We start from the raw sequence: 15631 nt of genomic DNA, 5'->3' as shown, positions 1-15631 counted from the left end.
TAATTGTGGCCCTATAACATAGCGCATTGTCATCCATTAAAATTCCATCGTGGTTTGAGAACATGAAGTCCATGAATGGATGCAGATGGCCTCCAAGTAATTCGCTTGGACCAGATGATCCAGTACATTCCATTTTAACCCAGCCCACACCATTATGGAGCCACCACCAGCGTGCCCGGTGTCTTGTTGACAGCCTGGATCCTTGGCTCCGTGGGCTCTGCGCCCCATGCGAATCCTACCATCAGCTCATCAGTTCAATCTGAAATTGATAAGAGCTGATCGAGACTCACCTGGACAGGCCACGGTTTACCAGTAGTCTAGCGTCCATCTGATATCGGCATGAACCCAGGAGAGGCGATGTTGTGCTGTTAGCAAAGGCACTCGCGTCGGTCGCGTGCAGCTGTAGACCATTAAGGCCAAAGTCCGCCGCACTGTCCTAAGGGTACGTTTGTCACACGTCCCACATCGATTTCTGCGGTTATTTCACGCAGTGTTGCGTATCTGTTGGCACTGACAACTCTGCGCAAACGCCGCTGCTCTCGGTCGTTAAGTGAAAGTCATCGGCCACTGCGTTGTCCGTCGTCAGAGGTAATATCTGAAATTTTGTGCTATCGGCACACTATTGACAACGCTGATCTCGGAATACTGAATTCCCTAACGATTTACGAAATGGGATGTCCCATGCGTCTAGCTCGAACTACCATTCAGCGCAGCGAGTCTGTTAATTTCTGTCGTGCGGTGATAACCACGTCGGAAACCTATTCACATGCATCACGTGAGTACAAAAGACAGTTTCGCTAATGCAATGTCCTTTTACACCTTGTGTACGCGATACTACCACCATTTGCATATGTGCATATCCGTATGCCATTGGTTTCAGTGTATATGCGGGTGTCTGACAGGTGACGATCTAGCAGCTGTAGAATTCCGCCAGATACAAATAGTGTGAGTGCACGAGACTTCTCAGCCTTTGGGTCGCATTCGATCCTTACTGCTGACACAAGTTTAACTTTTTTATCGCGCTCAGGTTCGATATTAGGAAACCAAACGAGGAACACGTTTGGCAATACCGTCATTAGCGGGCGTCTTGAAATTGCGAGCGCAACGGCCTGGTTGGCTGACTTCAATGTCACTTAACTCGGAAACGCCGAAATCTATCGAATTTTTTCTTAGCAATTATTTATTAACATAACCCTTACAACCTTTTCAAACTGTTGCTGAGCACCCTCTAGATAACTACATCATCTGCAAAAAGACAGATTATTGTTAATATTGTTCTTCATTAATATACAACACCAACAGCAAAGGACTCAACATGCTTCTCTCGGACACACCAGAAGTTTCTCTTGCATCTGTCAACGTTTCTCCATCCGAGATAGCTTGCTGTGTTCTCCCTTTCAAAAAATCATCAAGCCGGTCATAAATATCGCCTGATACTACGTACAATCGTACTTTTGATAATGAGCCTACATGTTGTATTGAGTCACATGGTTTTCGGAAATCGAGAAATACTGCAACTATCTGACTGCCATGTCCTAGCTTTCAGTATGTCATGTGCGAAAAGTACGAGTTGACTTTCATATGATCGATGTTGGTTAGGTTGGAGGAGATCATTCTGTTAGAGATACATCATTAAGACCACGCCCAGAACAAATTCTAAGATTCTACAACAAATCGATGTCACAGATGCTGGACGATAGTTTTGCGGATCACTTCCGCTATCTCCTTGTAGTTAGGTATGATCCGTGCTTTCTTCCAGCTATTGGGCATGTTGTTTTGTTCGAGGGCTCTAGATCAGATAGGGGTTAAAAGAGATACGAGCTCAGCAGAAAATTCGGCATTCTGATAGGGATTCTATCATGCCCTGAAGCTTTGTTCAATTGTCGCAATATCAACTGTTTATTAATACCACTGATTAGCCGCACGGCGTAGCCTCGCGGTATAATGCGCCTTTCCACGTTTCGCGCAGCTACCACCGTCTGAGGTTCGAGTCCTCCCTCGGGATGGTTGTGTGTTGTCCTTAGTGTAAGCTAGTTTAAGTTAGATTAAGTAGTGTGTAAGCCTACGGACGGATGACCTCAGCAGTTTGGTCTCATAGGAACTAACCATGAATTTCCGAATTTTCAACACCACTGACACTGACAGCAATGTCACTCATCTTTGCAGTTGAACGAGGATTAAATTAGAACAGTTCTTCTTAGTAAAGGAACATTTGAAGTCAATATTTGTGCTTTTCTTCTTCAACCTTCAGTTTCAGTTCCATTCTCGTCTGGTACCAGAAACAGCTGTTGCATATGACCAGAAATTCTTTGGATTATGTGTGAAATATTTCATGTGACCATAAATCCTTTGGGTTATGTGAGAAATCCTTCGATAACATTCTTCTGTGGTGGCAACTTTAGGCTTAGGCATTACGCTATTTGACAGCCCAACGAGTTTCACTCGGCATACCCTTTTTATAGCCCAATGCTTTGCTTTACACCAATGAGTATTATATTGTATCCTCGATGACTCTCATCATGAACTGTTGCACGATGTACATGACTGTATTTATCAAGTGCATGGTCAACTGTTCTTCTAAACCTAAGCCACTATTCTTCTACTATACATTCTTCTCTCCTCAGCTAAATGTTTCAAGTTTGGTATTGAGATACGACACTATTGTCTCTTTGTCTAGTTGGCTGAACGTGTAGATTTTTCTACCTGCTTTGGATGCGGTTTGTACTTTGGTAATCATTGTCGCTGCTACAGTTGCTTTGTGGTCACTGACACCCGTTTCTATCTGGACATCCTCATAGAGTTCATGTCTATTTGTTGCTATTAGATCCAATATATGTGTGGTGAGTAGGTTTTCGTACAGTCTGTTCTAGGTAGTTTCTTTCTCATACCAAAAATACCATTACCATGCACAATTGCGAGCACAAAGAAATACAATCATCCACATCGGTGAAGCCGTTATCAGGTGATGATCTTTCTGACATCCGGCAATTGAACTGAGAGGACAAAATGAACTTATGTCCAAAAATGCATGGTTTCCAAGCTGGAGAACATTTATTCAGTCGTACTTTGTTACAGAGACTGCGGTCTAATTGCGCTGTACCGTGCAGCTACAGTAACAGTATGCTTGGTTTCCTCCTAGGGGTGGTACTGTTCCCCATACATCATACTCTAGCGCCCTCTCCTGCCATAACAGTTGGTAATTGCGTCCTCTTCACTTCTCTTGCTTACTCACTTTGTAGTGGATGATGATGGATGGTGATACAACATTGTACGTAACGGTTCAGTATTCGAATCGAGACCTTCCTGACTTGGTGTTTACATACGTAAAGGCAAACGGCAGTGGGCGGCGAGCAGTAAGATTGTATCAGGAGACCTATCCCTGCCGACAACAACCACAGCATTCAGTGTTTGCAACAGTGTTTCGCTGTTTGTCTGAGACAGGGGCGTTTCAGAAGCAGGATATCATGGACATACCCGAAATGTTCGGACACCAGACTTGGAGAAAAATGTGATTAACGCTGTGGAAGGCGACCACCGTGTCAGTACCAGGAAGCTGGCCCGCCACTGCAGCGTAAGCCCGACGACCGTGTGGAACATTTGTAACACCCCACCCATCACTTATCTGGTTTTGGCGTGTGTTCGCCCCAGCTAATTGACGAACAGATCAGCAGAGAGTGCAAAACTGCCGCAATATCGGATAACGCAAAGAAAGTAATAAGGCCCTGTGACTCCAGATTGAACAGCGGTGGCTGTGTTGACATTAACTGATTCAGAATTGATCACTTTTAATTAAAAAGGGGTGCACATTGATGTTATATTCAGCTATTGAACACCAGATGCAAATGTTGAACATAAAATTAATTTATTTTAACTCACGACCTTCAATCATCACATTACATGACTCTCCTACCAGGCAGTGGTAATAAATTGCGTTTGCGTGGAGTAAAACGCGATAACTCAAAAGTAATTCCTATCGACTGACCCAGGCGTAATGTGTAGTACGAGAAGAATTCTACAATACATGGCCCATGAAACCCTTGTGGAAACTTTGCCGACGTGATGCAACAAATTAATCAATGGCCAGAGCGGACGCAATATCACCGAATACAGTGTGGCAGAGCGGCGTCATTGTGCTGACGTCAGCTGACCACGTGGTGCTGCAAGGCTGTGCTCTTCTATTCACTCCTAGCTAATTTGCTCAGTACATAGCTGAACCAAAACTTCCTATCTCCAAGCTCAATCGTTCCATTTGCTAAGTCCTAAACTGCAGAGATGCTCACTCTTTCTCAGGCAAGCTGAATAAAGAACGCCACGCCCGCACTCTAGGCAAGCTGGGAACAGAAGACCTCTACGGGGGCTTCTCCTAGTCCGCCCTTGGCCTCGGTTTCCCCTCCAGCAAAATCACTTACGCCAACTGCAGCGCAAGTCGCGTTAATTATGCGTCGCTTCTCAGCGCCGACCAATGCCTGCTCTGGGAAGTGATCAAATTCCCACAAAATTTCCCTTCCTCTCAACGTCTGCTATTTAGCTCCTCCCAGGCCACCCTTCAAGGTTAGCGTCTGCAAAAAACACCAATTTTTACAGAATTCTGACTCCCAGGAGAGTACTTCAAATTCCTTGGTCCTATGTTCGCATCGGAGGTCAGCGTATGTCATTCTGTCGCTTTTCACCGGAATTACTTCAGACTCTGCGGACCGTGAATTCAGCGTGAAGTTGCTATAGTCACGAACACACATATTTTGGCCTCTGTTGACTGCTCCACCGTAGCTTTGCACAGCTTACTCGCATGTTTCACTGAAAACGGGACGACGGACATTTATCGACAGGTGTACAAGTTCTCCTTCTGCTTCCTGGTACACAAGCATGGGGTCAACCACCCACTCACTGACACTCATCTGAAGGCAGCTGGAGGCTGCACCCCATTACTGCTTTCTCAGAGTTTGAGCCGCCCTAAGCTGCCTATTGTCACTTCCCTTCGCTGCTCCCCAGCCGGCCACGGTCAATTCTGTATACTTCCCTGGGATAAACTAGCCTCCAGTAAATCGACGCGTTTCCACAGAGGTTTCCTGTTGTGTGAATTACTTTAAAACCATGACTCAACATTAATTATTCCAATACGTCCATACTTATACCCTCTACAAGATGCATTGTGTCTTGTCAGTCATTTTTGTTCAGCCCTACTGTTCGCTCAACGTGAGTTACGTGATCTTTAATGACTTCATGTAAGGGGCATAGTTCTTGCCATCTTACACATTCTCCATGACAATTGATACTACACTTATCCCTTACAGTATGTGCAGGACTTACTAGCGACAGACTTTTCAAGTTGGGAGCAGTTTTGTCACTGGGTTCTTCCCCAGGCAACCTCGATTCCGGGATTTGTGTCATCCGTCTAATTCACAGAAGAGGCAACGTTTGTGATGACAGCGATTCATCAACATTGGTGCAGTCAGAATGTGCAGGCCAGGGTAATTGGCGACCATATTTGGGGACCAGTCTTCCATAGACATGGCCTAACAGGCTGGAACTATTGGCATTTCTTGCGGTTGACTTTGTCTCCTCTGCTGGAAGAAGTGCAACTAATGATTCGAAGGGTTATGGGGCTGCTGCATGATGGTGCTCCAACTCACTTCGCCGTTAATGTCCAGATACATCTCAGTCGTATCTTTCCTGATCCATGGATTGGACGAAGGGGTGTCGTGTGTCTGTATATGTGCGGATGGATGTGTGTGTGTGTACGAGTGTATACCTGTCCCTTTTTCCCCCTAAGTTAAGTCTTTCCACTCCCGGGATTGGAATGACTCCTTACCCTCTCCCTTAAAACCCACATCCTTTCATCTTTCCCTCTCCTTCCCTCTTTCCTGACGAAGCAACCTTGGGATGCGAAAGCTTGAAATTTGTGTGTGTGTTTTTTATTGTCTCCTATCAACATACCAACACTTTCGTTTGGTATATATATATATATATATATATATATATATATATATATATATATATATATGTGTGTGTGTGTGTGTGTGTGTGTGTGTGTGTGTGTGTGTGTGTGTGTGTGTGTGTGTATTTGTAATATGTTAAGGGGGATGAGCTGTTACGACAAATGTCAAAAATTTCTTGGTCGATTTACTTGCAATTTTTACACGATACTCCAATGAACATTCAGACAGACATAGGCTGTATCTTTCTGTAATGCATTATATATATAAATATATATATGTAATATATGGACAGAAAACGTTGTTACCAAAAACTCTCGAAAAGATCTTGACGAGTTTACTTCAAATTTTTACACGTTGCTTTACTGAATATTCATACGGAAATGGAGATACAGACAGGGGAGGAGAAAATGGACAGAGGGAGAGGGAGAAACTTCCTGGCAGATTAAAACTGTGTGCCGGACCGAGACTCGAACTCGGGACCTTTGCCTTTCGCGGGCAAGTGCTCTACCAACTGAGCTACCCAAGCACAACTCACGCCCCTTCCTCACAGCTTTAATTCCACCAGTACCTCGTCTTTCGTTTTAGAGAGGGAGAAGGTTATTCACTGAGAGGACCAGGGAGGAGGGGATGTGCAGAATAAGAGGGAGGGGGGGATGAGAAGATGGGCAGAGAGGGGGGGACTTGCAAGCTTTTCGACGTTCGCTAGTAAGTAAATAAAAGTGCAAGTTACACGAATTTTGCAGTAAACTGACACCTTTATTATTGTCGTGCCAAAGATAAATATTGCGGCGTCAGCATATCTCACAAACACAGTGCTGGTCGCAGCACTGTATATGTAACATTCTAACACTGATCAGAGAAATTTGCTATCTGCGTAAGCCTACTATTCAAACAATATTTTTTTGCCCACCCATAATTGGACATTATATTTCTTGAGGATATGTCGGAGATATTTTACGCTGGCTGCATTCCACCTTTATGAAGTTGCAATTTTAATGCCCAACAGTGTATTTTTCGCGATCGTTGGTTGACAGCCTATCCGAGAGCGGTGGGTGAGATATGGTGTCCACTGCCCATTACGTTTCAGGTGGGGTCGACGCTGCTGTCCACCCTGCTGGTGGAGCGCGCGGGTCGCCGCGTGTGGCTGGTGCTGTCGCTGTCTAGCATGGGCACCTGCCTGGTTTTGCTGGGGATCTACTTCCACTACCACGACCACACTCGCGTACCTGTGGCTGGTATCAGCTGGCTGCCACTGCTCGCCATGTGCACATACCTGCTCACGTGCTCCCTGGGCATCGGCCCGCTGCCCTGGGCCATGATTGGCGAACTCTTCCCCGGCGAGATCAAGGGCATCGCCAGCTCCATCTGTGGCGGCACCAACTGGATCCTCTGCTTCATCGTCTCCAAGACATTTACCAACATGGTGGACGCCTTCGGAACCGACGTCACTTTCTGGATATACGGAGGCACCTGTTTTGGGGCCACTACTTGGGTCGTCTTCTTCGTCATCGAGACTAGGAACAAGTCTCTTGCGCAGATACAGAAGGAACTCGAGGGGGTATCGTAAGCTTGTCTGTCCGTCCTTGCATCAAATGTCAGAGCCAGGTTACTATGCTATACCTGCGAATAACTCTCTTATTTTCGAACTGTTCTCCGCAGCAAACTCATCCCTCTTTCCGCTTTTGTCTTCGCTTTCACCAGTCTTCTTTTCATTAAAAAAATTCACATATTTTCTTTCTTAGGGAAATCATACAATCAATGGCCGCAGAACAGATTTTATTGCTGGTCTATATTGCATATGTTTCTAACCTTAGTACCGGTTTCGGTTCAAGTGAAGCATCTTCAGATCTGTGGAGATAAAAAGTAAAAGAACTAACCATAGTATAACGACAGATACACAACTTCGTTATTACACTAGGTACATTGTTGTACATTTGGTATTAGCGATGGGGTTACAGTAGCGCTGTGCACCTTAGGTTGTATTGTGGTTAGTTATTTAATTTTTCTTATCCCTACAGATCTAAACATGTTTCTATGTAACCGAAGAGTAATAATATTAGCCGTATTTGCGACCCAGGCGACGATGAAATATATTGTAGTCCACTTTTTATCCCTTTTCCTTTCGTGGCTTATCATTGCCGAGGTCTGCGAGTGAATATTCTGTGACCACATATTTCGAAGGATTATTGTGTTTTTCGTTCGCAAGAGGTGTGTTCTTACAAAAATTTATTGTGCTTAACCCAGCTGTAGAAAGAAAACAAACAAATAAGGTGCATCGTGCCTTGAAGCATGTGACAAGATCCTCATCATATCGATAACAATTGTATATTCTCTTTGTTAATTTTCTCATTTTTGTTGCATTTATTGTGTTTCTGCACGTACATTTATTAGGTATCTCTCATCTGCATCTACTTAAACACTGCGAAAGCACTCCAGAGTGCATTCTGGAGACAAGAAACATTTCTTAGCAAGTTCAATGTAAAGATGTTACGAGTACACAATGAAACTTATGACATAACACGTGAAGCGGAAAGTAGGATATTTATTTAGCCAGCAATTGTTACCAGCTTGCCCTTTATATATATTGCCGATTTGATACATTTTCGGCTAAGAAGTATGGAACAGAGTCATCAAAACATATGTTAACTACAGGTGCAAGTTTTTTGAACAAAGGCGTTCTCTTTGTATAGTTCCTTGGAATTACAAAAGCAGATACGTCGTAAGACATGACTGTTTACTAAAGTGAGTGTATCACCTTCACAATTGCTTCTGTTGGAGTACTTCTCTGCAATTTAGTAAGATTTTTGCTTGCTTGTGCAACACAGATACTTGTAAATAGATGAATCCATTCAACTCCACCCATTATCTATTATCGTTCGCCTCTGTTGAGAGCTATGTGGGCTGTGCCATTCTTCTTCCAGTATGTACTCAAGAATAATTGAATACAGGCAAAATTTACGTATATTTTCAATAAAAGATACCGTCAAACTTAGGCAAACATAGTGCACAGAAATGAGTAGCTATGTATTGCAAATAAGAAGCGATTTTCAAATTCTCTATCAGGTTCAATAAAATCACAAAGTTTGTCATTTAAGCTTATGTTAAGTACGGAACTCTTTGGAGTGTAGGCAGAATTTATTTTGGAGTATCAGTCACTTACATGCTACTCGTATTTGGGTGGTTTAGTAATGTTGAAAGAGTATAAATAATTAAATATGCTGTTACATGCTTTATCTAGTCAATATCCCAGCGATGTTCGTTTTATTGTTGTACATATGTGGTAATGGCAATAATATTTAATGTGTGTCTCCAGAATGGGATGTAGTTTTAAAGTGCATTTAAAACAAATCAAAGCACAAATGGTGTATACAATACTTCTGTTTATCAAAATCTATATATTTTCATCCAGTAAATTAATAGTTTGTGCATTTTGTTTTCTTATTTGCTAATTCATTAATTAAATGTGACAGTTTCAAATTACAGTTCACATAATATGCAAAAAACTGGTAATTTCTCAAACTGGGGAACAATCAAGACTGGGGTGCCGCTAGGTTCGGTCTTGGTGCCTCTGCTGTTCTTAATATATATTAATGACTTGCAATTCAATATTCACGAAGATGCAAAGCTGGTACTTTTTGACGATGATACAAGTATAGCTATCACACCCGACAGACAAGAATTGACTGGTGAAATTGTAAACGATGTTTTTCAGAAAATCATTATGTGGTTTTCTGCAAATGGGCTCTCATTAAACTTTGACAAAACACAGTATATACAGTTCCACACAGTAAATGGAATGACCTCATTAATAAATATAGACTTCGATCAGAAATCTGTAGCTAATGTAGAATGTTCAAAATTTCTAGGTGTATGCATTGATGAGGGGCTGAACTGGAAAAAACACACTGAGGATCTGCTGAAACGTTTGAGTTCAGCTACTTATGCTATTAGGGCCATTGCAAATTTTGGCGATATACATCTGAGTAAATTAGCTTACCACGCCTATTTTCATTCTCTGCTTTCGTATGGCATCATTTTCTGGGGTAACTCATCACTGAGTAAAAGAGTGTTCACTGCACAAAAGCGTGTAATCAGAATAATTGCTGGAGCTCATCCAAGATCATCCTGCAGACACTTATTTAAAGAGCTAGAAATCTTCACTGTAGCCTCACAATATATATATTCACTTATGAAATTTGTTATTAACGATCCGAACGAATTCAAAAGTAATAGCAGTGTACATGGCTACAACACTAGGAGAAAGGATGATCATCACTACTCAAGGTTAAATCTAACTTTGGCTCAGAAAGGGGTGAATTATGCTGCCACAAAAGTCTTTGGTCTCTTACCTAATAGCATCAAAAGTCTGACAGATAGCCATATAGCATTTAAAAGGAAATTAAAAGAATTTCTTAATGGCAACTCCTTCTACTCATTAGATGAATTTTTGGATATAGTAAGTCGGTAATTTCCCAACCTCCACAAAAAAAAAAAAAAAAGAAAAAATGAGTGTCATGTAATATTTTGTCTAATGTAATATCTTGTATAGACACATTTTATTAACCTGACACGTTCCACATCATTATGAAGTGCCGTATTCATGATCTATGGAACAAGTACTAATCTAATCTAAGCGCAGTTCCTTCTATACAGTCAGCATTTCTGGTCCTTAAATACGTCTCGAGTTATTGGTCCTGTTAAAAGTCTCTTTTCGTTTAATACAATACTTGCTACTCGTAATCCAGAACTCCAGTTTGTCTCTGCTGCACATTCATTGTACATTACAACGCCATTCGTATTCTTGAAACTTTTCACTTCCTTACGTTCAGAATGAATATCAATCCTTCGTCATGCAACTTTCGAAGATAGTTGTGACGGCCGGAATAATGCTACAGGGCTATGGTGCAAAATATCAGCTCGGCACAGTTGCAAGCTGGGTTACCTCATATTGCGCTGTTTCTGCCCTCCTATGTGACTGGAAGCAGCGTTTTGTCATAATACAACAGAGTCGAGTGAGTATAAATACTGGCCACTCTGGTCTAGCAGTATCTGTCTTCAACTGCTAGCTACAGCAAGAACTTCTCAACGCCAGTCATATCTACAACTAGCTGCCACCTCTGCTAGGTATGTGTGTATGGGCCGCTCCTAGACCTGATGCTTACGGTGAGCGAAATGTTTCAAGTGGGAGCCCTCCATCTAGGGGTCTTTTCCAGACTGTCAACTGGCTCTTGGGCATACGCAGCGGGTTTTGGGTTTGCGGTCTGTGCCCTGCCATGACCCGCATCCGTGCTGCCAGCCAGTGTCCAGCACTTTTGCACCTCGCTGTCAGTGGAATGCCAACGTGACCACACTCCACAAGGTCGCTTGGATGGCGACTTTGTCTACTGGCATCTGTGCACTTCCAGCACATTGCCCAGTGTTGTGCTGTGGTGGGCACTGCTGATTGGGGTCATCGCATGCCCCGGAGGTGTCATTCTCAGCTGATGTATGAGTCTAGCTAATTGAAGTATAATGAGGATTTGGCTGCATTTCCGATTCCACAACTGCCAAGGAGCACCCAGCACCATGGTGACTATCCTGAGACAATAGTCCTGACGCTTAACGGTACTGCCATGTAGGCAGCAGCTTACTGTTCTTCACTGTTAGTCACTGTTGCCTGTATTACAATAACTGCAAAGGTAAATAATCAGAGCCACGGGGGACATTCCCTTAAAATTAATTTTTTTTAAAATTGGTGGCATGTCAAAGTTAGAAAAGTTGCTTCTTCTGGACAACAGGAGATCTTTTTGTATGGAATCCTCATGAAAGAAGACTTCTTAGCATAATTAGAAATCTGAAGGCCTTCGACCACATAACGCTGTCTAGGCACAATCATCCATACAGCACGAGACACTTGGGATGACCCTAACAGCACGCACGATAAATGTGGCCAATATAAACTTGAAAGAATCATCAGAAAAAGTACAAAGACCCGTAATAACGTGTTTATCACGCGGCATGAACAAGGAGCAGAGTATTAAATACGTAAACTCGTGCGTCCTCCTTAAAGCTTATAATACTGAACAAAAATTGCAAGAAGTGTTTCAAGTAAAAACAAAGTAGCCGCTCTACATCCCAGAAATGGGACTTAAGGACTGATCGATATAGCAAATAAATAATCTGCTCTCTTGTTAAAAGGACAGTGACTATGACACAAGCACCTCCAGACAGCATTAGAAGCAGACTTTTTAAAAACGTCGATCCTGAAAGTCTTCGACGTCCTATGGACGTGTGAAAAACTGAAAAACTTTCGCCTCCAACACACGAGGGCGGTTTATATTGAAATAAGTTGTTTGACCATTGAATTAATAAGGTTTTGATTGAAAACAGACTTTGTTGCAACTTCAGTTATTTATTTTTCAACTACGGGTTTCACCTTATTTAGGCATCTTCAGGTTGATCTACATAGAAAACAGAGAACAAATACATCTATTGAAGAATCGCGATCGCGTTGTGCAGACTTGAATAACCTAAAAGCATGTGTAAACAGATCAAATACTGAAAGAGCAAATACCTTAATTTGGTATTTCTTAGAACGATCCTTTAGATAGTGTAGCCAAAGGGCATCGTCAAATACATCAGGCCAACGTCGCCTTCGTTAAACTCATTAAAAACTAGACATTCAGAATAGTAAAAACAGATAAGAGAATTCACCAGTGATCGGACACTCAAAAATGCAATCATATTGCCGAAGCCTTTTGATAAGGCCTTAACTTCCTAGATGGACGTGAGTGACTCCAAGACCCGCATAACGCGTTCCCGTTCACAGGAGCGAGTAATAGAATAAGATGGGGCTCAAGTAGTAAGCATAATGCGCAATAGCGTCGTGTGCTAGTACTGACATCTAATACAGAATCACTTCAATAGTTGGCGCTGCCTCCATGCTGCTGGTAAGAATGAGTGATGGTAAACTGGATATACATAGCCACCAAAGCTTTATAAATTTAATGCACGTAAAACATTAATAAGATTGAATTGATAGTAGCAACACCTGTGAAATAACTTATCCTAAAATACAAAAGAAGGCGGCAAATTTAAAATGAGAAAGTAGGGTGTATAATACAACACACATATGCAGTACTTAAACAGATTTTACGTATCATATATCACTAGAACGAGAACATTAAAAAGACAGGAGCGTAATTTCAAATGAAGAGCGCCCCCCCCCCCCCCCCCCGGCCCCTATAACACGCAATACAGCGTCATTCGGAGCTAAAACTTCTACCTAACAAGAAAACTCTTTTTTTATAAAATACAAGTAAAATTATTAGTTATTTAACGAAGGCTATGTTGGCCTGATGTATACGACGATGCCCTTTGGCTACACTGTATAAAGGATCGTTCTAAAAATACCAAATTAAGGTATTTGCTCTTTCAGTATTTCATCTGTTTACACACGCTTTTAGGTTATCCAAGTCTGCACAACGCGATCGCGATTCTTAAATAGATGTATTTGTTCTCTGTTTTCTATGTAGATCAACATAAGATGACTAAATAAAGTGAAACGCGTAGTTGAAAAATAAAAAAAAATTGCAACCAAGACTGTTTTCAACGAATATTGTTAAGCACTGGTTTGCTGTATGCCACAGATGGACTGGAAAAAAAAAATCACAAGGTCAAGACAGTTGAACTCCAGAGCTACTGTGCATGAAAGAAAGAAATGTGAATGAAGAAATAAAACAGCCAATTCAAAAATGTAGACTAGGCTGCTGTTTGGCTCAAAATTTGTATAAATGGCATAAATTCTGATGTAGTAATTACTTTATACAAGTCAGTCAACAAGATCTTTAACAACAACGAGCAAATAAACGAAATGCGGGTGAATCAAGTAAACCTTTGCCAATGTTGCAGTCTGGTCGACACAGTTATAACAATTTGGAGGGAATATAAATAACTGACAGAGAGAAAATGGCATTCATTTCAAGATCTATAGCTGCGATCAAAACAGTTAACATCCTGTGCAGACATCAAACACTTTACTTCGTAAAGAGAAAGAACAACACTATGTACCTGACTCTGACACCACCATAGATTTCAAGATATACGTGTGGAAGAATGGTGGTAAGATAAAAAAATAATAAAAGAAGGACTACGACGCACTACAAGTGTCAATGATATTTTATTCTTTTATTTTTCTTTAAAAGAATTAAACTTTTAAACTAGCATTCGTAGAAAGAAGTTTCTTCTTTTTGTCATCTTTAGAAAGATCTCATTTGTGCTGCTTTCCTGAATGAGTCATTTTCCATATACTCTGGCGGAAAAAATTCCAATAGCAAGTAATAATTACTGTAGAGTAATAAAAGTTCGAGAATACATTGATCTAGGTAATATATTTTAGTGATTAACGTTGTAAGATCACATGTTAATGTGAGCCACTGCAAATGTGAAATGTTGGTGTATTAATAATAGGTTTAACCTCCAGAAAGTTGAGTGCTAGCATGCAAACTTCCGTGCATTGTATCCTACAGGTGCCACACGTCGGTTTTTGGGATGGAGCTCCATCCCTATTGTACTTGGTCGGTCAATAAAGGGATGGCTAATCCTGGTTGTGGGTGATGCTGGAGATGTCATCCAATGATGTCCCATACTTGCTCGATTGGAGGCTGATCTGGTGATCAAGCAGGCCAAGACAACACATTGACAATATGTAGAGAATGTTAGATTACCACAGCAGTATGTGGGTGAGCGTTATCCTGTTGGGAAACACCTTCTGGAATGCTGTTCATGAATGGTAGGACACCAGGTCGAATCACCAGCCTGTCGTACAGTTTTCCAGTTAAGGTGCATGGGATATTTATGAGAGTGTTCGTGCTGTTATACGAAATCGCACCCCAGACCTCAGCGCTCCGTGTATAGGTCCAGTGCGTATAGCACGCAGACAGGTTTGCTGCAGCTCTTCAACTGACCTCCTTCTAACCAACATACGGCCAATACAGGCACGAGGCAGAGCCATCTTTTATCAGAAAACACAACAGACCACTACCGTGCCCTCCAACGAGCTCTTGGTTGACACTACTGAAGTCGCAAATAGTAGTGGTTTTGGTCAGTGGAATGCACACTACAGGGCGTCTGGCTTGGAGCTGCCCTTGAAGTGACCGATTTGTGTCACTGAGGTGCCAACTGCTGCTCAGATTGCTGCTGCAGATACAGTACAATGCTCCAGATCCATACAGTGAACACAATAGTCTTTCTTCTCGGTAGTGCCATGTGGCAGTCCAGTGCCTGGTCTTCTTGCGACCCTACATTCTCTTGACCAATGCTACCAGCAGTCATGAACGGTGTCTTCATTCCTACCAAGTCTTTCAGCAATATCGCAGGAGGAATATCCTTCTTCTCGTACCTCTATTGCATGACCTAGTTGTAAGTGAGGTGTAGATAATGCCGACTTCATCGTCTTAAACGCATTCTTGACTAACATCAACTCACTAAGCCCAATCTCAAAGGTAATTAACACTCGCCTTTTTTTCTTTATTGTGATTTCATTCCCCTGCCCAATATGGGCAGGGGAGGGCTCTCAGTGGCACAATCCGCCGCTCTTCAGCTGAGTGACATGACAACTATGGCAGGAATAAAATGTTACATATAAGGCGATAAAAAAGGGGTACATAAAACAGAGTAAGGAGAGATAATGGAGGTAAAAATACATTGACATGGAG

General features: G+C 42.1%; 1 protein-coding gene across 1 annotated transcript in view; it reads left to right on the top strand.

The window, feature by feature from the left end:
• LOC126474685 (facilitated trehalose transporter Tret1-like) overlaps window positions 1–7503 on the top strand; it is a 57922-nt gene extending 50419 nt beyond the window's left edge. Inside the window, exon 5 of the mRNA XM_050102164.1 lies at window positions 7024–7503. Coding sequence (XP_049958121.1) covers window positions 7024–7503 — 480 coding nt within the window. The remainder of the gene's footprint in view (window positions 1–7023) is intronic.
• Window positions 7504–15631: the final 8128 nt, after the last annotated feature.

This window comes from Schistocerca serialis, chromosome 4, assembly GCF_023864345.2.
Source record: "Schistocerca serialis cubense isolate TAMUIC-IGC-003099 chromosome 4, iqSchSeri2.2, whole genome shotgun sequence".
NCBI lineage: Eukaryota > Metazoa > Arthropoda > Insecta > Orthoptera > Acrididae > Schistocerca > Schistocerca serialis.
Note: the sequence above shows the minus strand (reverse complement) of the source record. Positions and strands in the feature narration are given on the sequence as shown.